Source organism: Cucurbita maxima, unplaced genomic scaffold (assembly GCF_002738345.1).
Source record: "Cucurbita maxima cultivar Rimu unplaced genomic scaffold, Cmax_1.0 Cma_Scf00016, whole genome shotgun sequence".
NCBI classification, from domain to species: Eukaryota; Viridiplantae; Streptophyta; class Magnoliopsida; order Cucurbitales; family Cucurbitaceae; genus Cucurbita; species Cucurbita maxima.
The window spans coordinates 1,942,824-1,967,542 of NW_019272032.1; the positions used below are offsets into that span (position 1 = coordinate 1,942,824).

The 24,719-nt window shown below is 35.6% G+C and overlaps 4 protein-coding genes and 1 long non-coding RNA gene across 6 annotated transcripts; 3 read left to right on the top strand and 2 right to left on the bottom strand.

The window, feature by feature from the left end:
- Window positions 1–913: 913 nt before the first annotated feature.
- LOC111491597 (glucan endo-1,3-beta-glucosidase 4-like) lies at window positions 914–4,623 on the top strand. Of its 2 annotated transcripts, XM_023140568.1 has the most exons (5): window positions 914–1,200; window positions 1,964–2,105; window positions 2,210–3,451; window positions 4,255–4,282; window positions 4,377–4,621. In XM_023140568.1, exons 2-5 carry the CDS (start codon window positions 2,009–2,011, stop codon window positions 4,540–4,542), a joined length of 1,533 nt encoding a protein of 510 aa, XP_022996336.1. In that variant the 5' UTR covers window positions 914–1,200; window positions 1,964–2,008; the 3' UTR covers window positions 4,543–4,621. The 2 variants fall into 2 exon arrangements, with proteins under 2 accessions (XP_022996336.1, XP_022996337.1); XM_023140569.1 differs by lacking the exon at window positions 914–1,200 and having other exon boundaries at window positions 1,970–2,098; window positions 4,377–4,623.
- A 1,002-nt stretch (window positions 4,624–5,625) lies between these two features.
- LOC111491101 (probable acyl-activating enzyme 18, peroxisomal) lies at window positions 5,626–9,850 on the top strand. The gene is made up of 14 exons (XM_023139848.1): window positions 5,626–6,044; window positions 6,130–6,259; window positions 6,344–6,597; window positions 6,702–6,903; window positions 7,328–7,368; window positions 7,633–7,761; window positions 7,876–7,949; window positions 8,038–8,258; window positions 8,371–8,465; window positions 8,537–8,753; window positions 8,847–8,972; window positions 9,067–9,165; window positions 9,431–9,637; window positions 9,721–9,850. Exons 1-14 carry the CDS (start codon window positions 5,776–5,778, stop codon window positions 9,835–9,837), a joined length of 2,181 nt encoding a protein of 726 aa, XP_022995616.1. The 5' UTR covers window positions 5,626–5,775; the 3' UTR covers window positions 9,838–9,850.
- Window positions 9,851–9,869: 19 nt separating this feature from the next.
- On the bottom strand, window positions 9,870–11,173 carry LOC111491102 (F-box/kelch-repeat protein At2g44130-like). The gene has a single exon (XM_023139849.1). The coding sequence runs from the start codon at window positions 11,079–11,081 to the stop codon at window positions 10,038–10,040; it is 1,044 nt and encodes a 347-aa protein (XP_022995617.1). The 5' UTR covers window positions 11,082–11,173; the 3' UTR covers window positions 9,870–10,037.
- Window positions 11,174–16,469: 5,296 nt separating this feature from the next.
- On the top strand, window positions 16,470–17,657 carry LOC111491220. Its single transcript, XR_002719678.1, has 2 exons — window positions 16,470–17,403; window positions 17,449–17,657. It is a non-coding gene; the product is annotated as an uncharacterized LOC111491220 (long non-coding RNA).
- A 165-nt stretch (window positions 17,658–17,822) lies between these two features.
- On the bottom strand, window positions 17,823–24,140 carry LOC111491219 (serine/threonine-protein phosphatase PP2A-2 catalytic subunit). Its single transcript, XM_023140021.1, has 11 exons — window positions 23,832–24,140; window positions 22,298–22,354; window positions 21,403–21,486; window positions 20,833–20,904; window positions 19,867–19,938; window positions 19,619–19,659; window positions 19,109–19,175; window positions 18,794–18,985; window positions 18,615–18,704; window positions 18,420–18,527; window positions 17,823–18,331 (listed from the first exon to the last, which is right to left on the bottom strand). Exons 1-11 carry the CDS (start codon window positions 23,916–23,918, stop codon window positions 18,266–18,268), a joined length of 936 nt encoding a protein of 311 aa, XP_022995789.1. The 5' UTR covers window positions 23,919–24,140; the 3' UTR covers window positions 17,823–18,265.
- Window positions 24,141–24,719: the final 579 nt, after the last annotated feature.

Genomic DNA, 24,719 nt, shown 5'->3' on the forward strand with positions numbered 1-24,719 from the left:
ATATTGGTAGACGCGACCATTGGGGGAGACAAAAAGTGCATAAATTGGTAAGAAATTCTTCTATACTTATAAGGTAAGGTTTTACCTAAACTCCTCGCCCTTTTTGTTTGACAAATTATAACTGAAATACTTGAATAAAGAACGAAGTGACATTAACAAACATATATGGATGAAGTGAAAATAAAAATATTGAAACGTCAAAATCAAGTATACGTTATACGTTGTTGGTTTCGTTTGAGAAATGGGTTATGCTAGATTAAAAAAACCCATTAAGGTAAGGATATAACGATCCATGCCTAAATTGAAAGTTCTTACGATTGAGTCATTGAAAAAAGAAGCAGATTGTTGGTATAGGGTGTGAATTTTCAATTCTTTTAAATATTTTTTAATTATCCTATTACCAAGATCGTTCTTATTCGGATGTAGCATCGATTCATTCAAGGTAAAAAATTAGGGTTTTATTTTTTTTTTATTATTATTGTTATTATATTTTTTTCTTGGTTTAAAATGGTTGGAGGGCTGGTGAGATTTCACATCAAAATACTATAATTTGCAAATAAATAATGACAAATTTGTTTGGGCATCAGTGTGAAACTCCAAATTAGAAAAAATTATATGCAGCCCAATCCGACAGAACAAGACAGTCGCCCGCAGACAGCCCACCAGACAGTTCCGTTGACTTTTCACTTCCTCTTCTGTCCTTTTTCAGCGTCACATATTCAACACACTACGGCGTCGTTTTATTCTGGGCTTCGTATGTCTAAGCCCAAAAGCCCATTACCATTGGGCTGATTGAATTCAGGATTTTCAGTAAAGGATAATGGGCTTCATGAATTAGTGGCCCAATAAGCAGCTGAAAACGAACGGCTCTCAACTTTGTATCGACGTCAGTCGATTGACTTTGGCGCTTCGTTTCAACGTGGAGTTGAACAGAATTTGGAGGGAAATCACGGGATCGTCTCTCCCTTTTTCTCTCGGTGGTTCGAATATGACAATATTTTATACCCTTTTCAGGTAATTTAAAAATGCATTTCTGAAGCTGAAGAACATTACACATGGCGTTGATTTCGATGCGGAATGTTCTACAAAAACATACCCCAGCTTATAATCCAACAGATCATGGTGAATACCCAATGTTTGTCGTAGCGCACCGTCCTCCGATTGGTCGGCAGTTTCCCTCTTCCTATACTGGTTTTGAAGGTACTGCCTGGTACTTCATTGCCGTTTTTCTTAATATTCAGTCATTGTTGTCATTTTCAGTAGAGTTTTTGCTTGAGCTGGGAATGGCGGGGGATTGGAGGTGAAGTTGTGAACTGCTGCGATTTCTGTTCCTGTTGCATCGAGGTTCACGATGCTTGTTGTAATAGTTTGCTGCCTTTCCCATGCCATGGAGCGGCAGATATTGGGGGTTCTCTGTTTATTTGTGGGGATTAAGGTTTTTGTCGTTTTATTTCATCAGGGTTTTATTCAGTTGTAGGAAATTCGATCTCGTTGGTTGGGTCGTTTGTTGTTCTGTATCTACTCTAATTTGTGCTTATGGGTTAATGTTTGGTAATTAGTGGTTAGCTACTTGCTTACATATGAATTTGTTCGTTGTTTGTATCTGCTTGTTTTGGTTTAGGGTCTCTTCCTGTTATAATTCAGTGCAAGAAGCGATTGTGATCTTGATAGGAGTGTTATTAGGATAGAATTAGGGATGTTTTTGGAGTACTAAAGGTATGTTAGTAATTAGGTAATGAGTTGCTTGGGATAGAATTATTTAGATGGTTTTGACTTGGAGTGAGAGTATGTTAGTAATCTTTGGTTCTGTTTGGTTCGATCAGATCTCCTATTAATCAGACTTCAAAGGAAGTAATCATTCTTTTCCATATGCAACGAGCACGACTCTGATGTACTGTCGATATCCTGCAGTCTTTATTGAATTTTGTTCTTGCTTGGTGGCATTTCATCGCAATTTTGACAGGCCGGTAAGCTAAACTGCTGAGGGACGACTGGAAGGAACGGAGAGATGTTTGAGGTTGACGTTTTGGTGAATTGGAGGAGGCATGAGAAATGGTTTGCCATTGTGCTTTTGCTTGTGTCTGCCATGTTTTTTCATGTAAGAGGTACTTCTATAAACTCTTTCTAGTATCTTAAATGCTAAAATTCAATTCAAAAGTGAACTCCTTCTGTAACACTCACAGCATGCATTCTTTCCTGTGTTACCCAGCATTTGTTGGGATAAATATTGGGACTCATGTATCCAATCTTCCACCTGCTTCAAATGTGGTTTCAATGCTCAAACTCTACAAAATAACTCATGTTCGACTCTACGATGCCGATGCGCAATTACTCAAAGCCTTGGCAAACAGTAGCATTGAAGTAATGGTTGGTGTTACAAATGAGGAGGTTCTAAAACTTGGAAAGTCTCCATCAGCGGCTGCAGCTTGGATTAACAAAAATGTTGCACTTTATATACCTGCAATCAATATAACAGCCATTGCTGTAGGCAGTGAGGTTCTTACCTCTATCCCCAATGCAGGCCCGTTCTTGATCCGTGCCATGAAATACCTTCATAAAGCTCTTGTGGCAGCGAACCTAAATCTTCAAGTCAAAGTTTCAACTCCTCAGTCTATGGATGTTGTTCTTACGTCGTTTCCTCCTTCCACAGCCACGTTCAATTCTTCATTGAATTCCACCATTTACCCACTCCTTCAGTTTTTGAAGACCACCAAGTCATATTATATGTTGAATGTTTATCCTTATTATGGATACATGAAAGGAAACGGGATTTTCCCACTAGATTATGCTCTTTTGCGGCCGTTGTCTATTAACCGGCGGATTGTTGACCCGAACACACTCCTCCACTATACCAACATGTTTGATGCCATGTTGGATGCAACCTATCATTCGATAAAATCTCTCAACTTTTCTGATATCCCCATTGTGGTGACTGAATCTGGCTGGCCTTGGTCTGGTGGAGCCAATGAAACTTATGCAACCAAGAAAAATGCTGAGATATATGTCAACAATCTGATCAGTAGGGTTTTGAATGGCTCTGGTCCACCTAGCGAGCCAACTAATCCTGTTAACGCCTACGTATATGAGTTGTTCAGTGAAGACCAGAAGCCTGGGCCTATGTCAGAGAAAAACTGGGGAGTTCTTTTGACCAACGGTTCTGCCATATATCGTTTGAGTTTGATATCCAGCAGTGTCACTGGGAGTTCTTCTGTTGTTTACTGTGTGGCTAAAGATGGTGCAGATCCTGGTAAGTTGCAAAGTGGTCTGAACTGGGCTTGTGGGCAGGGTGGAGCCAATTGTTCTGCCATTCAACCAGGGCAAACGTGTTTTCTTCCCGATAACGTCGTAAACCATGCTTCTTATGCTTATAATGACTACTATCAGAAAATGCAAGGCAATGGCGGAACATGTGACTTTGAAGGCACAGCAACATTAACTAATACTAATCCAAGTAAGTTCCTTTCTCCAAGTTCTTGCTTTATCTAGGGGAAATGGGTTCCCAACTGAACCAATAGAGCTATTGGCTTGATCACAAGGTATGTTGGACCTGAATTGAACCTACTTACACTAACATGAACCAAACTGAGCCTAAACAGTCTGAATTTATCCTTCCCGACAGTACTTTATTTAATTATCAACTATCAAAATTTTTGTCCTCAATCCTCAAGAATTTCTTTTGCAAAGAATGTATTTTCTTGTTGGGTTGTTAATAGTATCTAGGAAAAAGAATGCATTAGTGAAGGATGCATGAAGAGATGATTAGATGTGAGATCCTACGTTGGAGAGGAGAACAAAACATTTTTTATAAGGGTGTAGAAACCTCTCCCTAACAGACACGTTTTAAAGTCGTGAGACTAACGGCGATACGTAATGGGTCAAAGGGGGGTGAATTGTGAGATCCCACATCGGTTGGAGATGAGAACAAAACATTCCTTACAAGGGTGTGAAAACCTCGTTTTAAAATCGTGAGGCTGACAGCGATACGTTACGAAGCAAAGCGGACAATATCTGCTAGTAATAGGCTTGAGTTGTTACATTATAGCACCATTAAAACACTGATGGTACTCGAGTGTCGAGTCTGAAAGTGCTTTCTGATCGCCATTGTACACTGAACGTGTGAACCGTAAAGAAATGTCTTTTGCAAAAACCACCAATGGAACTTGAATGTTAAGAGTCTGGAAGTGCTTTCTACCACATACGAAATACAGTCGAGGAAGCGTATTCCGTATTCCTAATATCGGTGCCCTCTTGCAGGTCATGGCTCCTGTGTATACATAGGAAGGTAAGCAAAAAGAAGCTCCTGATGTTGTCTGCTATTTAGATCTAGAAAGCTCATACACGTATCTGCACAATGGCTAATGTGTTTTCTGTAACAGCGCTAATGCAGGCGGTGGTAATACAGATGGGGGGGCGTCGGTCCCAGCTCCTTCACTGAGCCCGGGACCCTTCAGCAGTTTTCGGAGTTCAAGTTCAAAACTTAAAGCCCAGCTATTTCACTTCTTGCTGTCATCCATGCTTCTGTCTGCTTCCTTTCTGCTTTGACTTGCAACTTAATGTATCGTTTGTAGTTATATACGTATAATAAGACATCTTAACTATAATTAACTAGTTAAATTAAGTACAAAGTTTAATTTAATATTTATAATTACATTATTATTTATTTGGTTTTTAAAAGATGAAATATTTTTGGAATATTTCTTATTAACTCATCGTCTCTTTTCCCTATTTTCTTTTATTAAAATTAATTGATTTGAATTGATGTATTTAACTAAAATTAATTAAATATCTCATTATTTTATAAATCATCTTAAATATTGATTTAATTGATTTTTAGTGGAAAAATTAACTAATTAATGTAATTACAGATATTTATTACTTTTTCAATAACTTGAATGATCTCGATCCCCAAGTTAACTGTGTCGTGCATTGTAACGCTATAACCTTCAATGCTCTGATACCGTTTGTTATGTCGTAAAGCTATTTTGATACCTAATTGTGGTAGCAGAAGTGGAAGCAAGCGTATTCATATGCCCACAAATATAAATTAAACAAAGAGACACAAATTTACGTGGTTATGAGCTAGATGAGAGTCTAAAATAGAATATTAATTAAAATGGTTAACGTAACCAAAATACATCTCAATCAAATTATAAATTAATTATAATGGATCATTAATTATGCAAAATTTCATATATTTAAAATACAAATTATATTATGTTTAATTTAAATATTTTGAAAAAATATTAACAAAAACAATTTTTATAAAAAAATAGAAAAAATAAAAAAACCAATAATTGAAAGGGAAAATTGTTACACAATTGTTCATAAAAAAATGGTAGGAGAAAAATCTCTAAATAAATGCTCTGGTACCTGTGAGATGAACACGATTTTCCACAATGGTATTGTATTGGTTCATAAACTCTTATGGATTTGGTTTGCCCTTTCTCAAAAAACCTCATTTCCATTTGATTGTTCGATTATAAACGGATGATGATTTGATAATTAAATAAGCTATGACACTTCCCTAAATTAGCCGTGGACTTTTATCATCAGTGTTGAAATCAAAATGTCAACTATTAATTTTTTCCAGTTGGATTCACCTTCCGCTCAAAGAAATCATAAATTCAGTAGGATATCACACTCACTCTAAAGGCAGGCCTAGATCATAAATTCTCACAAATGTCGAAGCGTGGCTGATCCAAAACCACAATCGCTTGCATCAGACTCGGATTTATAACCTAAACCCCAACAGAGATTTCATTTTGAGAAGCACAAATGGTGAAGAACATTTGGGAACTGAGTATTGAAGATTTTGTGGAGGCAGGCTTAAACCCAGAAGCGGCTCTGGAATTCCACAACATTCTGCAGAATGCGCTGTTCATGATCAAAACATCAGACCCTAGAGACATTTGGCGCGAGCTCATGGCTCGAACAGTGTTGAAGCCCTCACATCCATATGGGTTGCATCAGCTTGTTTATTACTCTGTTTATGCTGATTGGAATTTCTCCTCCAATGGACCTCCTCCCTATTGGTTTCCTTCTCTGTAATGAATCTCTTGAACCCTTCTTCATTTTGCAGGGATTCTTAAGCCTTCTGTTCTTAATGTTTATACTATTTTCTACTTGTAGGGATCGATCTAAGCTAACAAACTTGGGAAGGATTATGGAGCTATATGGTCCAAAGCTGTTGGGAGCTTCATATAAAGATCCCATCTCAAGTTTCAGGCTCTTTCAGGAATTCTCCTCTCAGAATCCTGAGGTTTGGATTCAAACTCTGTGCTGGGATTTTCCCATATGTTGCGTTCATTTTGGTGATTACTGTCTTGTCTTTTGATGGCTATAGATTTACTGGTCAATTGTTTTGGAAGAGCTTGGTGTTACTTTTCAAAAACCACCGAGGTGTATTTTAGATATGACTGAGAAGTCAAAGGGAAAATGGCTCCCTGACTCCATTTTGAATATTGCCCATTGTTGTTTGCTTCCTTCAAGTCGTCCATTCAGAGATGATAATAGTTTGGCAATTGTATGGAGGGATGAAGGCTGTGATGATTCAAATGTGAACCATATGACACTTAAAGAACTTCGAGAGGAAGTAATGTATGCTCTAATCTTCGTTAGTTCTTTTTGGTGATAATTAGAAAGAATGAAGAGGTTTACTGATATTTTACTCTTTTCTAATGAGATTTTGGCGTACTGTTCAGGTTGGTGGCTAATGCACTTGATGCAACGTTTTCAAAGGGCGATGCTATTGCCATTGATATGCCATTGACAGTCAATGCAGTTGTTATATATTTAGCTATTGTTCTAGCAGGACTTGTTGTCGTGTCGATTGCTGACAGCTTTGCTGCCAACGAAGTTGCCGTTCGTTTGCAGATATCAAAGGCAAAGGGAATCTTTACTCAGGTAATTTAAAACAAGTAAGAGTGAGTGTAATAGCTTAAGCCCATTGCTAGCAGATATTGTCCTCTTTGGACTTTTTCTTTCGAGCTTTCTCACAGAGTTTTTTAAAACTCATCTATTTGGGAGAGGTTTCCACATCCTTATAAAGAATGTTTTGTTCTCTTCCCGAACTGATGTAGCAGACGTGTTTTAAAAATCTTGAGGGGAAGCCCGAAAAGGAAAGCTCAAATAGGACAATATCTGCTAGCGATGAGCTTGAGCTGTTACAGTAAGAAATCTCTTTGTTGAGAATTTGTTTTCACTAGAAATATACAGAATTTGACACTTACTATTATTATATATGCTTCCATACAAAGAACAAATTTTGAACATTTGGCTTTCTTTTTGTGTTCTTCAATGTTTAATTCTTATTTCATATTTCAAGCAGGATTTCATACTGAGAGGAGGCAGGAAGTATCCTTTATATAGGTGAAGTAAACAATGAACAACTCTACGAGTCATAACTTACAGTGACAAAAGCAAGTGTAGATGGAATGACATTAATAGTTCATTCTCTGGTTTTTCAAGGCTTGCTATCACAGCTCGATTAATCTGTCAACTTAGAATTTAAGTCTTTCTTAGTAGGTTTCTTGGAAGTTTTAGTGCCTATATTATCATTTGACACATGGATTTAGCTGTTTAAGAATTCGTATCTGCACGAAACTTTCTCATGGAAGTTTTTTCGGTTCGCAGTCGAGTTATAGAAGGTGGATCATGTAATGCTATTGTGATCCCCGCAACTGGAAACAGATTGGAAGTGAATTTGCGAGAACAGGACCTATCATGGGAAGAATTTCTTTCCACTGCAAAGGATCTTCCAAGGTAATGCAATGACAATGGTTACTTGTTGCTTTCTTGATACTATCTTGAATTCTACTGCTGTTAAGGTTGTGTTCCAAAGATTACCAACAGTACCAGTTATGTTTTATTTTGTAGATCAAATTATTACTCTCCAGTGTTTCATTCAATAGATGCCATGACTAACATTCTCTTTTCATCTGGAACCACAGGTAAAAAGCAACTCTAAGCACTACTTGTTTATACAATATGCTGGCATTGGTACTTACTATTTGTTTATAAACGTCTGGCCCAAATCAGGAGAGCCGAAGGCAATCCCGTGGACACAACTTTCACCCATTCGATGCACGGCTGATTCCTGGGCTCATATGGATGTTCAGGCTGCTGACATTGTCTGTTGGCCTACAAATTTAGGATGGGTGATGGGGCCAATTTCATTGTACTCATGCCTATTAGCTGGTGCAACTCTTGCACTCTATCATGGATCTCCCCTCGGCCCTGGATTTGGAAAGTTTGTCCAGGTGAAATCTTTGTTCAAGTTTATAAAGTTGGTTAGGAACCGACCATCAGACTTGCTCTCCAGGATGGCTCGTTTCGGTTTTTATACATTTTCTTGCTGTGCATTTGTTTTAGGATGCAGGAGTGACCATTTTGGGAACAGTTCCAAGCCTGGTAAAAACATGGAAGGATACAAAGTGCATGGAAAACTTAGATTGGACAAAGATAAGGTAATAATTTGCATGTACTTATTGAGTTACCACGAGTATCAGTTAATGGACATGGAAGCTGATATCTGCAGGTATTTTGCCACAACGGGGGAAACTTCAAATGTCGACGATGACCTCTGGCTTTCTTCAAGGTCGTATTACAAACCGGTAATCGAATGTTGTGGTGGCACGGAACTTGCTTCATGCTACATCATGGGAAGTCCATTACAACCACAGGCTTTTGGAGCTTTTAGCACACCATCTATGACCACAGGATTTGTGATCCTTGATGAATATGGAATACCTTACGTGAGAGCAAGAAATATGCACATTTTTAAGTTGTTCGTGAATTTATCGACGAAGAAATCGAGTATCTTATATTTTCTTTCTTGTTATTAACAGCCAGAGGATCAGGCTTGCGTTGGTGAAATAGGATTATTCCCTTTGTATCTGGGAGCAAGTGACAGATTACTAAACGCTGATCATCATGAAGTTTACTTCAAGGGAATGCCAATTTACAATGGAATGGTATGGTCAAGCTTAAAATCAAGCACACCTTTCTTGTAATTTATAGATTTCTTCCATTCTCAAGCCATCTTTTACCTGATTCGCTTCGTAGCAGCAACTGAGGAGACATGGAGACATCCTTAAAAGAACTGTTGGAGGCTATTTTGTTGTTCAAGGTAGGGCTGATGACACCATGAATCTCGGCGGGATCAAGGTAATAGTCGATAACGTCTGCATCTTGATAAAACTTGAACTCATGTGCTATGTAACAACTCAAGCTCAACGCTAGCAGATATTATCCTCTTTGGACGTTCGTATGCTAAGGAGAGGTTTTCACACCCTTATAAAGGATACTTCATGCTCTCCCCCAACCAACGAGGGATCTTACATTCTAACTCGTCTATTAAAAACGACATACAATGTCCTTCCAAACATTTAGATCATATAACATCTGCCTGTTTCTTTCTAACATTATGTAGACAAGTTCGGTTGAGATTGAGTGCATATGCAACAATGTCGACGAGAGCATATTGGAAACGGCTGCAGTGAGCGTGTCGCCCAGAGGAGTTGGTCCGGAAAAGCTAGTCATTTTGGTGGTGCTAAAAAGAGGATACAAAAGGTCCACAGAAGAGCTGAAAGTGAAGCTGTCAAAAGCAATTCAAAGCAATCTCAACCCATTATTCAAGGTAAGGATGTTATGGAAAGTTCATATTCCTTGAATGAAGTTGATGTGAGAAATGAAATGAAATGAAATGAAATGAAATTGCAGGTTGGGTTTGTGAAAATTGTGCCAAGCTTCCCGCGAACTGCTTCCAACAAGTTACTGAGAAGAGTTCTGAGGAAGCAGATGAAGGATGAGCTCTCCTATGCTGGAACTAAACTTTAGAGACAAGAAAATATGAAATATAGATGTAATAATAATAAAAATATAGTAAAGTTTTAAAACTTTATATTATACGGGAAATGAGGGGAAATAAAATTACGCGTTACACAAAACAAAATTCGTAATCTCTTCCCCTTCTATATGTATGTATGTACATACCCTACATCTAGTTTCCAGATTTCGATTGAGGGTGTTTTCGTCAATTACACCTCCACACAGCACCCTGATTGTACAAACCCGGAGTACTCTTCTGGAATACTCATTTTCGTTATTTTACTATTTTGCCCTCCTTCCCTCTCCATCAGGCAGAAATTCTGTGGTGCCCCTTGGTACTCCGACCCGGTCACCAGAAGCTGGGTTCCGATCACCATCCCACAGGCTCCGACCCTCACCGACGGCGCCGCTTCCGACCAGTTTTTCAGTTTTCCGTCTTTACCCATTCCGACGCATGCTCGCGGGCAGCGTCCCGTCTCCCACGCCTGATCCACGACCCTCCACTCGCCGGAATCGAGATCGTAGACTTCGGCGCTGCTGTCGAACATTCCCTGTCGTTCGGTGTCGTAGCCGCTCACCACCCAGAACTCGCTGCCGACCATCAGCCCTTCGCACTCGTCCCTCCTCTGATTCATTTCCGGCAACTCGGTCCACTCGTCGCTTCTCAGATCGTAGACCCAGGCGGATTTCAGGGAGTTCTTACTCCCATCGTGGCCACCGGCGATGTAGATTCGGCCATCGGAAGCCCCAATTGCAAAAAAAGATCGCTCAGAAGGCATATCTTTGCCCTTCCTCCACGCACATCTAGTGAAATCATAAACGAAAACATCGACAATCGGATCGTAAGTCTCTGGGTTCCAGCCACCCATAACGACCAATTTTCCTTCGGTGCTAGCTATGTGGCAGAACAAAGGGAGCCCATCAGGGTATTGAGGAATCGGAGGGATTCGGTCCCAGGATTGACTCAGTGGGTCGAAAACGGTGATTCCATAACTGAGTGAGGTGCAGAGCTTCCATCCAGTGGCAGTGTAAGCAGGGGGAAGTGCCTGAATCAGGCAAGCAAGATGACGGGTAGCGCCGGATTTGCGACGGTGGTAATAGAAATCGCGGCTGGAAATAAGCTGATGCCAGCGGCGGCAGACGGCGGAGGCGAGGCGGTGGGTGGTGTAAGGCAACCGAGTGAGGCAGTCGAGGCCGAGTTCTTCAGGGAGACCCGGAATCAACTCAGAGAATTGGAATTCGAAGGATTCCATTGAGAAAAGAGTGAGATTTAAATAGAAAGAGAGACAGTCGATTTTGTTTGGCACTCAGGATTTTGATGCTTTCATATCCTTCACCCTGCTATTTATAACACCCGACTATACAAATCCAATAACCAATTTTTTTTAATTATTTTTCTTTATATATAAATATTTATTTTCCAGTCTTGCATTCACCGGTGAATTAACGGTGAGATTTAAATAATTATTCATGGTCCAAACTCCCCAAACTCAATCGTTATCCCTTTTTCACGCCGCAAGGACCATATCGTACTTTCATGTCCCATTATTGCCTCTTTTTTTTTTTTTTTTTTTTTTTTTCAGTTAGATTATCTATTTAGTGATTAATTTTGAAATTGTCAGTTTTTAAAATAGTATAATATTCTCTAACCTTATATTATATATAAGTTAAATTTTTATGTTACAATAAAAATCAAATTTTTAAAAAATATAAAATTATGGTTAACCTTTTATTTATATATATATATATATATATATATAGAAAAATATATATTTCGGCCCTTAAAAAATGAAGGAGACATGGATAGGATAAGGCGACTGAAGAGTAAGCTTTGGTTTCGAAGTCTTCCCGCCTGTCGTTGTGTGTGGTCCCACGACAGATCCATGCCGGTAGGATATTGACACGTGGATATAATTATTTAATTAATTTCTGACTGTCCATTGATAGGATTACATTTGTAATGGAGAAATTCTCTATTTTCTCTTTTTTTTTTTTCTTTTAAATATTCCCATTAATATTTTTAACGTGTTTTGTATTATTTATTTTAAATAATTTATATCGTGGATTAAAGATGAACGATTCGAATTCTTTTTTATTAAAGATACAATTAATTTTAAAAATTAATATTATTAATTTAGATTGAAAAGTAAAATATTTATTGAATATTGGATAAAATTGATGTAAACTAATTAGTTGGATAAACTTGGGAGACACAACAGGGCCACCACTCACAAAAACCTTCTAGAAGGTTAAGGAAAAAAAAAATACTAATTTTTGCAAAAAGATAAATATAGAAAAATAAAGTTTGTAGCACAGCTCAACTTGCAAAATTTGAAAATTAAGGCTTTTTTTTTTCAGTGTCCATTATGGCTATGAAAATGACTAACTTTTTTTTTTCCACTTTTCCCANAAAAAAAAAAAAAAAAAAAAAAAAAAAAAACTTCTAGAAGATTGATGGCTGGCATAGTGAATAAGCAACTAGTTTCTTTTTGTTTTTTGTTTTATATATATTATTAATAAGGTAAAATTGGAAAATCAATTTCCGATTAGAATTGAAAACTTTCCAAAAATGTATTTGGAGCATTGTTCACGGGTACGCTTTGTATTTTCTTTCCTTAGATTGATATTTAAAAAAGACGTGTGGAGAATAGGATCTAGAAAAGGAAGGTCATAATTAATACCATAGCTCGAAAGGAGTATCCACGAAACTACTATACATGGACACTCTAATGAACTTAGCTTACTCGTATTAACAATCTGTTTTTGTCAAGATTACTTGAAAATAGACGTTTGTCTCGGTCATTTATCGTAAACAATTTGTTAAATTTAAAATTTAAAATTTAAATTAAATCATCGGAAAAAGAGTTTTTGCAAATAAAGAAAATGGTGGGGGCAAAAAGAGATATAGGTTGAGGTAATGATATTGCAAATACGAAAAAGAATGGACTAAAATGCAAAAGTTGAAAAGGTTGAAAAGGAGGAGCAAGTTGGAGGGAGGGGGCAAAAAGCAAAAGAAATGGGGCCTAGGGAGGTAAAAAGAAAAATGTTTTATTTATTTGGAATTATATGTGGAAAATCAACACAAAATAATTGGGGTCACATGCCATAAAGTCTATATCTTATTATAATTATTACATTTATTTTAATTTTGTATTGTCACACTCATCCATAGTATCCAAACCAATCTTTATGTTTAATCAATCCCTTAGTTCAGACATGTGTTCACTCCAAGTTGTTTTTTATTTTTTTTATTTATTTTTATTTATTTATCTATTTTTACAAAATTTTCAATATTAAGTTAAATTTTAAACATTAAAAAATAGTTTCAATTGGATTAGAATTTAAATATTGAGGGATAAAGAAGTGTAATAAATAAAATTAAAAACCAAAATTTTATTTTAATTTTTATTTATGACCTTATTTAATTTATTTTTTATCTACTTTTTATTTGTTTTGAAAATAAAGGAAATCTTGTTCTTATTTTTCTAATTTGATTAAAAATTCAAATAAACAATTTTTATAAATTTTTTCTAGATAAATTAATTTTATTTAGAAATATATTGTTTAAAAAATTATTCCAAGCATGCTATTAATCTCACACCAACTTATTTGTCGCTAAAAATGTTAATAGTGATTAAAAATTAAATAAAAAAAAGTAAGGGAGAAAAAATCATAATTTGTTGGACCTACAATACAAAATTTAAAAATCATTTTGTTTAATTTTCACAGGTCATTCTCACTTATTTATTTTAGTGGGCGATGCCATTTTTTTTTTTTAACTTCACATATTTTTTTATTAATTTAAAGTCGATTTTTATTTTAAGCTTAAATAATGAAAAAAATGAGTTTATAAAATTTTGTCTCCATTATATATATATATATATATATATATATATATATATATATATATATATTATATAATACTTAATTATTTATTTTTTTATTTTAATAACAAAAATTTAATTTAATATTACCGGAATTCATTTTCATGAGGTAAACAAAGCCAACGTTTTTAATTATTATCATTATTTTAAAAAAATATTAAATAAGTTGACAAAATATTGTATAATTACTGATATATGCCTAATTAAATTAATGACTTAATAATTACGGTGTTGAATTTAAAATATTAAATATTTTATTCGAGGAGAAAAAAGCGTAGTAATAAAGTGTATGTCAAAATTTCGAGTTGAACCCGTTGGATTAGATAGAGTTATTTTTTCTAAAATTATTTAAAATAACTGAAATTTGGGAAAATTTAAATATAAAATATTTAATGGTTACCGACATCAATAATTTCTATTACAAACGTCTATTTTTTAAATTTGAATGGGATTGTATCAAATTTTTTAAAAATAAAAAAAATTTCGATTTGGTCAGTGGGTCACGCTTCCATATCCGATTCATTGCATCATTTACTAAATTTATTATGGTTGACAAAAATAACCTTTAATCAATCTATATAAAATTAATCGTTATTAATGATTTATAGGCATTTTGAAAGTTGAGTGATACATTTATTTAATAAAAAAAAACATTTTTATTGTCAACTCTTAATAAAGGGTCACATGAGAATATATCTAAATTTATAATTAAATATATCATAACAACAGTTAATCACGTTACGTTGCTTTAATTATGTTTCAAGTCAATGTATTTAATAAATTAAAATTTATATTTTTTTATTTAATAATGTCAAATAATTTAAACTATTTAATTTATAATATCTCGACCAAATAAACTTTACCTTAAAAATGATTAAATTATATTTAATTAGACTCCACGAAAAAACTTTCATTAAATTTTTGAAAAATTACACTACTTCAAACAAATTATTTGCAATAAAAGAAAAAAAAAATGGGCGTAATTTATAAGGAATTGTATATAAGTATTAAAATATATTAGAGTTAGGCATAGCTATTTTATTAATATAAATGAGAATTATTTTATTTTGTTGCTAAGTGGGGCCTCACAAACAAGAGGCTAAAGACACATAATGTCACGTCTTAATCTAAGTTATAAGATAAGATTATTGGAAAGCAATAATCTATTAATAATGTTAAATGAGAATCTTCCAAAAAAATTAAATAAGGTTAATAATTTAATCATGTAATTTGGAGTCAATAAATTAGGTAACAAAAATTAATACATCAACTAACTTTAAGTTGAGATTTAAATGAATATAATATATAGTTTCTTAAATATTTACTAATTGCATTAAATATATATCATAAATTAGAAAACGGCAAATGAGAGGCTCAACTAAACCTTTACTAATTTTTGGACTAGTTATTTTGATTATGATTCACATCTGATCTGACGGACAAAAAAATATATATGAGTTATGGAATAAAGTCTTTCGTTTCTTTCGGAGGTGTTCTCACCTTACCAATGAGTCGACAGCTAGTGGTTGTTGGTCCCAGAGTCGGAACACAAGGGCCAACTTTTAAGCTTTTTATGAACATTGGCACATGTGAAGAAAAGAGGATCATCAAGTCTTTGAAGGTGGTAGTATCACCGTCTACAAGTCGAGTCACGAAATTAAAAGTGCAAATACTCGATGTCGTGAATCAAGAAATTCGGGTGATAGACAAAGATGTTGGTACGTGCCTTAAGGACAATCATATGTGACATAAAAAGATATTTGAAATTCGTACATAGGAGAGCGTATGGACAAAAAATGAGAATTCCAACGACTTTTACCACTGATGATATAGTGTTTACAAGAGCAAGACGATTCAATATCTTAAAATGTTGAAGCAGTTAGCATTATTGTCGGAAGCTTTTTTATGAGACCCAGACTCTTACCGAACATCCCTGAAAGATGAAACAAGATGATGAAGAAGGCAGAGGAGAACCGTAAAAAAAGTAATACAAATAAGTAGTAAAAGTGAAACAAGATGTTGGGACTATTGGCTTTGTTTCTCAAAGGGAATTGAGGAGAACAACGAGTTTTTCGTGTAGAATCATTCTGTAAGAACTTGTTCAAAGCACGATCTTTCTTCGCCCATTTAATGCATCTTCCACCTTCCTCGAACAGCTAATGAGATTGTTGATCTCACCGTTTCTAATAAATACCAACAATCCCGTCCATGGACTACGAGTATCCAATTTCTATTTGTAAAGTTTTGTTTTTTTTTCTCTCTTTCCCATACATTAAATGATATGTAATTTATAAGTTTTAATTTTCGCAATTAAAAAAATATATATAATATATTTGACATGACGTTACAATATATATTATAGATCAAACTTTATTATAGATGTTATAGCCTTTACATAATTCATCATGGCGGTGGAGAGGGGAGGGGAGGGCTGAGCTACGAAGTGGGTCCGGTCCGACAAATGGAGGTTCCGGTTCTTTTTGTCGGCCATGATTTAATTTCATATGCATCTCATCACTCCCTCAATCATTTCTTCTAGAAGGGGTGTCTTTTTTAGATATTTATCTCTTATTTTCTTTTTTTATTATTATTAAAAAAAGTGCGATTTTTTTTTTTTTTGTTAATTTTGTAATTATAAATTAATTAATTAAAACTGGACAGTAGTCCATTTGGGGCATGTCTTTTTCAAAATAATATTATTTCTTTTTTTTTTTTTCTTTATAATGCGTCATGGGCGGCTGAAATTTTGAATATTATAAAAAGAACGAATGCGTTTGCGGAGAGTCCAAACTCGGGTCTATTGCTTGAAAGGCAATTATCCTAATCGTCGGACTACAAACGCTACTGGATGAGAGAAGTTCTAATTACACATAAATTATATTTATTTGTTATAGATGCTGTTGACGTTAATTTATGATAAGTAAAATATTTTGTAGGGCATTTCAATAATTGTTCAAAAGTTAACGAAGATATGTTATTAAATTAAACTCAAAGTATCGAATAATAAAATATTTTTTTGGGTTTTGTCAAAAGATTTATATAATGAGTTCTTCAAATTGCTGATTGCAAAGGGAAGCATTTTCGAAAACGGTCAACACTTAAAATGAGCAGAGATGGGGCAATTGCAGCACCCAAAAGCCGTCGGACCTTAAATTTTCTGGTTGGTTTGCACGTTGAAAAGCAATCTCAGGAGGCCAACCATTTCTTGAGCTGAAGATTCATCCTTCATTTCTTCGGAGAATCTGCGCTGAATATGGCAACACCTTCTATTTGGGAACTGTGCTGATGACGAAGGAGCGGCAGAGAGCAATATATGGAATTTTGAAGATAACCCATCTCAGAAAAGCCATGAAAATGTGGATTTTTTGACATTTCAAAATCAAAATATGCACAAAAGTGTTGACTTTTTTGTTTTCTTATTGGTGCAGTTTGGTGCAGGAGAACAGATGAACTTGTGGACGTCCCCAAGTGCTTGATGGGTGCAAAGAATGTTTGCAAGACATCTTTGAAGGGTGTCCGTAGGACGTGCTGAAAGCTGCTTTTAAGTCACACAACGTCCAAATTTCGCACACATATCCCTGCAGTAATCGTATGAACTGGGTTGTACCTATTTCGATTCAAAATGAGAAAAGAACCGAGCAGCAGTAGGAGCCCTAAAGAGGAAAGGGGCAGGAGCACTCACCCTTTAAAGGTGCTGTGGCCTGAGAGAAAAGTTTAGTTTGTTGTTCATTTAAAGCGGTTTGGAATAACTTTCTAAACACTTCCGAACACATTTCTTCTTCACATAATTATACTTTTTTAAGTACTCACAAAGTCATCCTTATCTCTTGATTGAGGATATGATAGTTTTGAAGAACTGTATTGGTACTGTTACCATGTAGCTGGATCTGCGAGGCTAATGAGTGTGCCTGTAATGGTAATTGCATCCGATTCTTTGCTTCCTACTAAGACTATTTACAGTGCTGCTCTCCACTTGGGACCTGAGTGTTCGTTCGTTGAAGATAAACAAGCTGTTTGTATGTTATATAGGGAAGAATAGTAAAGGCAAAGAAAAAAAATCTAAAAGCCAAGGGAAGGAAAGTGCAGAGTAACAACAAAAGAAATGATAGGAAAGAATAATAAAGGCACTCATTGAAGGAAGGAAATTAAACTGATGGTCCATCTGTAACCCCCAAAAAAGAAAACTAAAACAAGCATCCTACAAAATAGTTAACAGAAAAGCAGAGAGAGCCCAGCCCGTGAACCAGAGGAAAAGAAAATTACATGAAAAAATTACTAAAAAACGAAAGAGATGCAATACATTGTTCTCTGGAGATGTTACACATGCAGTTAATGAGTCGCCAGCCCTATAGCTTACTCTTCAGCAAAACCTTGAGATTTTCAAAGATGCACTCCTCCCTCCTGAAGCAACCTGCCGGAATTTACATGCTTTTGCCCCCCCCAAACCACCACCTCACCATAGGGAAACTAAAATTCTCCAATGCAAAAACAGCCAAACCATATATATTTGATAAACAGCTGCTGCTAGAAACTTCCATCTGAGAATAGGCGCATCATAAGAAATAGTCGGGAGTTCTTCGAGTAACATCTGGTTCGCCCCTCCTAGGAGCTGGTTCAAACTGCATATGCAAAGAATATTACAACATTTTACACATATAAAGAAAACACAAATGTAAGATATGAATAGACTCAGGTGGGAGAAGTAACCTGAATGAAAGTGTGCGCCTTGCAGTCATCGACTTCCAGAATTGATGCCATGTTTCCACAGCGGTAACAATAGTTAGGAGCACTAAATATAGTCACAACTTTTTGTTCCTGTAAAACAAGCAAATTACAAATTTTAAGTTCCCACACCACCAAAACAAAAGATCAATGCTGGATGAAAGGGAAGAAACTTCTTACATGACTCCAGTTATATCCTTCCATCACTAGCTGATGAGCTCTTGCAATCAACTTTAAATTATTACTATGGTTAAACTGCTCAGATATGTCCTGGAGAAACAGCAAGAAGATCCCATAAAAGACCATGGTGGAAACATGAGGGATTAGATGTTAAACAAGGGGATGGCTACACAAATTACCTGGCCAAAGGTATATCCAGCACCTCTGGGAGAAATTCCCCACCCACATCGATCGTCTGGGTCAGACCATAAGAGATCGCACATGGGACCTTCATGAGGAACTTCTTGAACACGATCAAAATTCCGTATATTGTCAAGGGTTTCGATGGATGGAGACAAACCACCATGCAGACAGAATATTTCTGATTCAACCTATAAAGATCAGATAAATAAACATCAGGATCAATTTCAGAAACATATATCAGCAATCATAATGGTGCGAGTAAAAAAACCGCACAATGCACTTATACATAATTATGCCTAAATCAAACTGACCAGGGCTGTTAGCGGAAAATAGTCAAACAGGTCAGTGAAAGTCTTCCAAACATTAGCATTGCCGTACCTGCAAATGAAATAAGATTAAAAAAAAAACTTACAGGTCAGGCTTGGGTTGCACTTATAAAGTATTCTTCTTACTTCATGATCGTGTCAATATAATACATTCTTAGATCACACAAAAAAATGTACTCTCCTTCGTGCATTACATTAATAAGTAAATAACTTCTATCTTCTGATAAATAACTCAACTTCAAAAATAGACAGCTCATAGTACATAATAAATAAATAAAAGACAGATTTTGAGGAATGTGTCAGAACGTATCAAAGTAACCATTTTATTCAAACTTAATATGCATCCCAAAAAAAATGTGCAACAAAGTAGTATTAAATAAAAGCAATACAGATAGAAAAAGGTATATAAGATGACAAGAAAAACAGAGTTGAGCCATAGAAGGATGTAGAAAAATAAAGACCTCAAAATGAGAATAAAGGCTAGAAAAGACATACTTTCTCAAGCATTCATCATAGAACCCATAAACTTGTGTTATCTGCATAAGGGAACATAAACACAGTTAAAGATGACATCTGTCGAGAACATCAAAATTACAGAACATATGAGGGGGCCATGGTACCAAAAAAATATTCACCGATGTTATAACTTTAAACTTCCAAAATATTATATATCTGGGTAGACAAAAAGAATGGAACTAAACATTAGAAAGTAAGCAGCAGAAATGACAGTGATAAACATTTACCTGGCGACTTTCATGATTTCCTCTAAGAATTGTAATGCGTTGAGGATATCGCACTTTAAGGGCCACTAAAAGCTGAAAAATGACTTACATTAGAACTAAGTTGAGTTACTGCCCAAAAAAGAGCATCCTATGCCTACTATGATAACATTGCTATAGAATGGCTGAATGTTGCTAACAAAACATGGTATAAGGAGTTGTGCATCATTAAATTATTGGACAAGCCCACACTTAGGATAATGGTCATTCAGTTGTTTCATTAAGTGATGTCTAATGTTCATGGATCAAGATAAATTTTAATTTCCAATACCACAAACTTCAAATGGGTCCCGGAGTCTATAATACCAGAAATACAAAGTAGTTGTACGTAGAAGTGAGATAGAGTGAGATAGAAGTAAGAATGGTATACAAAGAGGCTGCCCCCAATACAGGTTCTGTTATAGAAAACTACAAGACGAAATTCTAGTTCATATACCTAATGATTCAACTCAATTGCCACTGGAATCTTGCACATTATGATACGTTGTTATTATTCATTTTTCTGTTGTTCTTAGTTCTAAAACATATATACTGCATGCAAACCAAACTTTCGTAGTTCAAAACAAAATTTCAAAAATTTGTAATGTCTCTAGAATTCCAATCCAAATATTTACTCCTTTAATCTTTCTTGGACAGAACCCCATAGAAAATTAAAATTAAAATGGTTGTTGCAACTAATTGAATTAAAGGCTAGAACACAAGTTAGTTACTCTTTTAATAGAAAACAAGGCTTTCGTTACCACCTAGTTTAGCAAACATTCCAAGACCCTACTTAATTGAAGTTAAAATTTATGCTAAAAATCGCAGTTTCTATGCCAATCAAGAGGTGACAATTCAATTGCAAATGTATGTACCTTAAACAAATTCTGCCATGTTATATATGAAGTACAAAGTATGTAGTACATCTATACATAAACAAAACATACTTACCGTTACAGTTTCAACTGAGTAGTAGCCACGATCAACATAATCTCCCATAAACAAGTAATTTGTATCTGGACACTGCCCCAAGAAAGGTATTTTAGAGGAACAAAGAACTTTATGATATAGATATAATATAAAAATAAATAGATAGATAAATAAGAGGCTTCTCTAACTATTCAGTAGCAAGCATAATCTAGAACTTCAGAAAGAAACTTGAAAAAACTTATCACTAGGAATGTGTGGTGAACATAGAAATTTGACTACTTCAACGTTTGCTTTAGATCATGTGATTAAGTTAATAAGTTGTGTGTGTGTGTATACCAGGGATATATGAAAAGTACCCATTTATTTGCTTCAATCTATATCCATCACTAATTCCATTCATTATCTACTTGGTAATATGCTTGAAGTTGGAGTAGCACAACGATTCAACATTAACTAGAGCCTACAATCTCAGTCAGCATATCAAGAGCTTTTCTTTCACACTTGAGTAGATATATTCTCTTCCTATGCTTTAATCGCTAATCGGTCAGCAAAGATAATCACAAAATTCTTGCCAATGATCAAATTAGATACCTTCCCTCCAATGCGAAAGAGCTCTGCAAGATCATGAAATTGCCCATGAATATCACCACATATTGTTACTGGACTTTTAACAGGCTGCAGAGCATAAAACCCCAAGGCATAAGCATAAAAATTAAGCAGCATCCATGACACACCCATCGTCAAATTGCAGGAGAAGAATGAATGCATGACCAAGAGAATGACCATTATAAAAATTCCAACCCCAGATAGATCCCAGACCACAAATTAACAGTTTCAATTTCGATGCAGACCTAATTTTCATTTTAGAAACCTGAGAATAAATGTCATTATTATTCGAAACAACCCAGTATAAGTGGAAAGAACAAAATGCATCGGAATACTGAATAAGAAAACAAGATCATGGAAGACAGAATATAACAGCTACAAAAATTGTTTTGGGGAGGAAACCGCCAATAGAACCAACTTCTTGAACAGATTTAGTAAGAGGGTGCTTGGAAATGGTTTTGAAGAAGAATGCACCTATTATACATAATTTCAGTAAAAAGTACCAATAGTAAATCCCTTTGTTGTTTATTTCCAACACTTCAGAAGTGCTTTCAAACACTTTTTTTGAATAATTATGAAGAGAATGGTTTTGAAGAAGAACCAACTTCTTGAACAGATTTAGTAAGAGGGTGCTTGGAAATGGTTTTGAAGAAGAATGCACCTATTATACATAATTTCAGTAAAAAGTACCAATAGTAAATCCCTTTGTTGTTTATTTCCAACACTTCAGAAGTGCTTTCAAACACTTTTTTTGAATAATTATGATGAGAATGTGAAAACAATGCTAATGAGAGAAATTATATATGTAAAGAAAATCTAGTAAGAAAGTGTGCAAAGAGAGATCGGTGGGAGAAAGTGCATGGCACCAAATAAAGCACACCTGTACATTGCTCTCGTCCATTAATATCTCCTTAGCTTTCTCACACAATACTCTAACCTGCAGTAGAGATAATAAACACTAAGTTAAGGTTCTAGAAGAGGAAAATATGATCACCAACTATTGATTTGTGCCATCAAAAGATACATTTTGCTTATACTTAAGTCAAATAAAACAGCAAAAACTTCGCAACAAACACAATTATTCCACACATAACAAAAATAGTACAAACCATTGTCATTGAAGGAGCAATTAATAATGACAAAGAAAATGTCTTCAACAGGAAATCATCAAAAAAAATCTAGAAAGTGCAGACTTTGAAAATGAGAAGAAATCAAGTTCTCTTGAAAATAAGAGAGTTGGAACCAACAAGAATGACAAACCTCCAACCATATTTATGCCCCCACTAGGGTTACAAGTCAGCATTACAAAGCTCAACTCCGTTGAAAGTAATAACAATAACCAAGGAAAACACCATCTAATGGGTGATCAGAATAAAACATTACCCACCTGGCTAACCTCGACTGGATCTCATAATTAGTAGACTTGTTCATAAAACATATAACAACTCCAAAGTTCGATGATAAAAGGAGAACATGATCAATCCACTCTAAAAAAATTTACTATGCTATGCATCATCACTGATATTGTGGATTTGAAATAAAAATCTGATCACTATCCTTCTTTCCTAGTAGTGGTTCTTGGATGATATTTTTGGAATTCACCATTGCCACAATAATAACTCAAGCTTTTCCCATCTTGATATATTGAATTGAGCCATAAATTCACGTTGAGCGAAATGTAGCTCTTAGAATGTCAGATCAGTGTCCCAAAAACGGAAATAGGTAGCTAAATACCATTACTTAAGCAACTGGTGTTGTTCAGGCTTTCCCATTGATATCTATGATAAAAATAAGTATAGTATAGTTTGTTAGCAATCCCACGACATGAAAAGTGGAACTCTTGTCTCGTCCATCTTTGCATCAAGGATCAGCGCCATTTCTGAATGGGAAACCGTAAATTGTACAACTAGAAATTATACTTCCAAGGAAATCATTACTCAATTTACACTCTCAGATGTCATGGTATCGATGGGCCAATCACTTGATTCCACGCTCAAATGCCACAACCACACGCGGGTTCGATGACTGGTAAGTATCGCAATCTTTTATGCCAAAAAACAAGACAGACACGTTCGAGGCATCCAAGTGGGAAAATAATCTCGGAGTGAGGTAATGTTGAAAGTGAAATTTTAAAGGCCAACTGCAGAGGCACCAGGATAAGGGATCTATTTCGAGGGGACGCAAATATTGCCCGCACAACAATATTTCTAATAATCCAACCGCCAGATCTACCTTCAAAATGCACCTAAGGTAACCAACCCCACGCATCCTACCCTCAATCCGAGTCCTGCAACCCTAACGGATCAGACTGGATTCATCACATTGCTCTAATACCATCCGAGAACCCCCGAGTATGAGCGAACAATCTCGGGACTCTACGATATAACAAGAAAAATAAACAAAAAAGTAGGTACCTCCTGCTCATTCAAGGGCTTGCACTGCATGAGCTGGGAAATCTGCTCGTCGAGATTTCCATGGGAGTTGAAAGATAGAGAATCCATGATTTCGCCTGTGTGCGTTTCGGTGATTCTTCTCTCCAAAAGCAAAGCGAATTGCAGATCAAGATCCCGCCGATCCGGTGGTGGCTCTCCTCAAGTTCATAGAATTTCGTGAGCCCTAAAAGATCCTTCGGAAAACCCTAGAAACGAACTCCGTCTTCTTCCCCGTCCTTTTCTTCTAATTACTAAAAAAGTAAGATTGAAAATTGAAAGTTAAATTTCCTATGTCCCTTTCTCCCTCTTTCTCGAGAGAATTGAAAATTGAAAATTTTGGTCCGAAGCAGGGTTAGCTCTAATCCCCACTCTCACACCTCGCGCGTGAGATGAACGTGGCCGTTTTCTGACATCAAAAATGTAGACACGTGGCGGCTCATGGGGAAATCGCGTGAGAGGGCGTTTTCTGTTAATAGTTGCAATTTTTTTGAAGATTGTGGACGTGAATGGGTGACGGGCGATCGAAACGAGAGCATTTTCGTCCTCCAAATTCTTAATTCCCAAAACAAATGGGACCCACTTTCTCTCTCTTTTTTTTTTTCAAGTACTCGATTCAAGCACGATTCGAGTAATGTTAGGCTCGAATTATGTACGTTATTTAATGTAACTGTGTCAGCTCAAGCCGACTGCTAGTAGATAATGTATGTTTTGACATGTTATATATCGCTGTTAGTCTCACGATTTTAAAATATGTGTACTAGGGAGAAGTTTTCATACTGTTATAAGAAATTAATGATGTAGGACCTAAGTAACATCCACTATAGATAGTGTTATGAATGCCGACACAATTCTATTTTGGTTACAAAAATA

Coding starts and splice junctions, on each gene's coding strand:
- LOC111491597 (XM_023140568.1), top strand. CDS start 2,009: ATGTTTGAGGTTGACGTTTTGGTGAATTGGAGGAGGCATGAGAAATGG. Junction 2,106..2,209: donor CATGTTTTTTCATGTAAGAG/GTACTTCTATAA, acceptor TGTGTTACCCAG/CATTTGTTGGGATAAATATT. Junction 4,283..4,376: donor TCCTGTGTATACATAGGAAG/GTAAGCAAAAAG, acceptor TTTCTGTAACAG/CGCTAATGCAGGCGGTGGTA.
- LOC111491101 (XM_023139848.1), top strand. CDS start 5,776: ATGGTGAAGAACATTTGGGAACTGAGTATTGAAGATTTTGTGGAGGCA. Junction 6,904..7,327: donor CAAAGGGAATCTTTACTCAG/GTAATTTAAAAC, acceptor TATTTCAAGCAG/GATTTCATACTGAGAGGAGG. Junction 9,638..9,720: donor ATCTCAACCCATTATTCAAG/GTAAGGATGTTA, acceptor ATGAAATTGCAG/GTTGGGTTTGTGAAAATTGT.
- LOC111491102 (XM_023139849.1), bottom strand. CDS start 11,081: ATGGAATCCTTCGAATTCCAATTCTCTGAGTTGATTCCGGGTCTCCCT.
- LOC111491219 (XM_023140021.1), bottom strand. CDS start 23,918: ATGGATTCTCTATCTTTCAACTCCCATGGAAATCTCGACGAGCAGATT. Junction 20,905..21,402: donor TCTTTCGCATTGGAGGGAAG/GTATCTAATTTG, acceptor TTCTTGGGGCAG/TGTCCAGATACAAATTACTT. Junction 18,332..18,419: donor AGGCGCACACTTTCATTCAG/GTTACTTCTCCC, acceptor TTGCATATGCAG/TTTGAACCAGCTCCTAGGAG.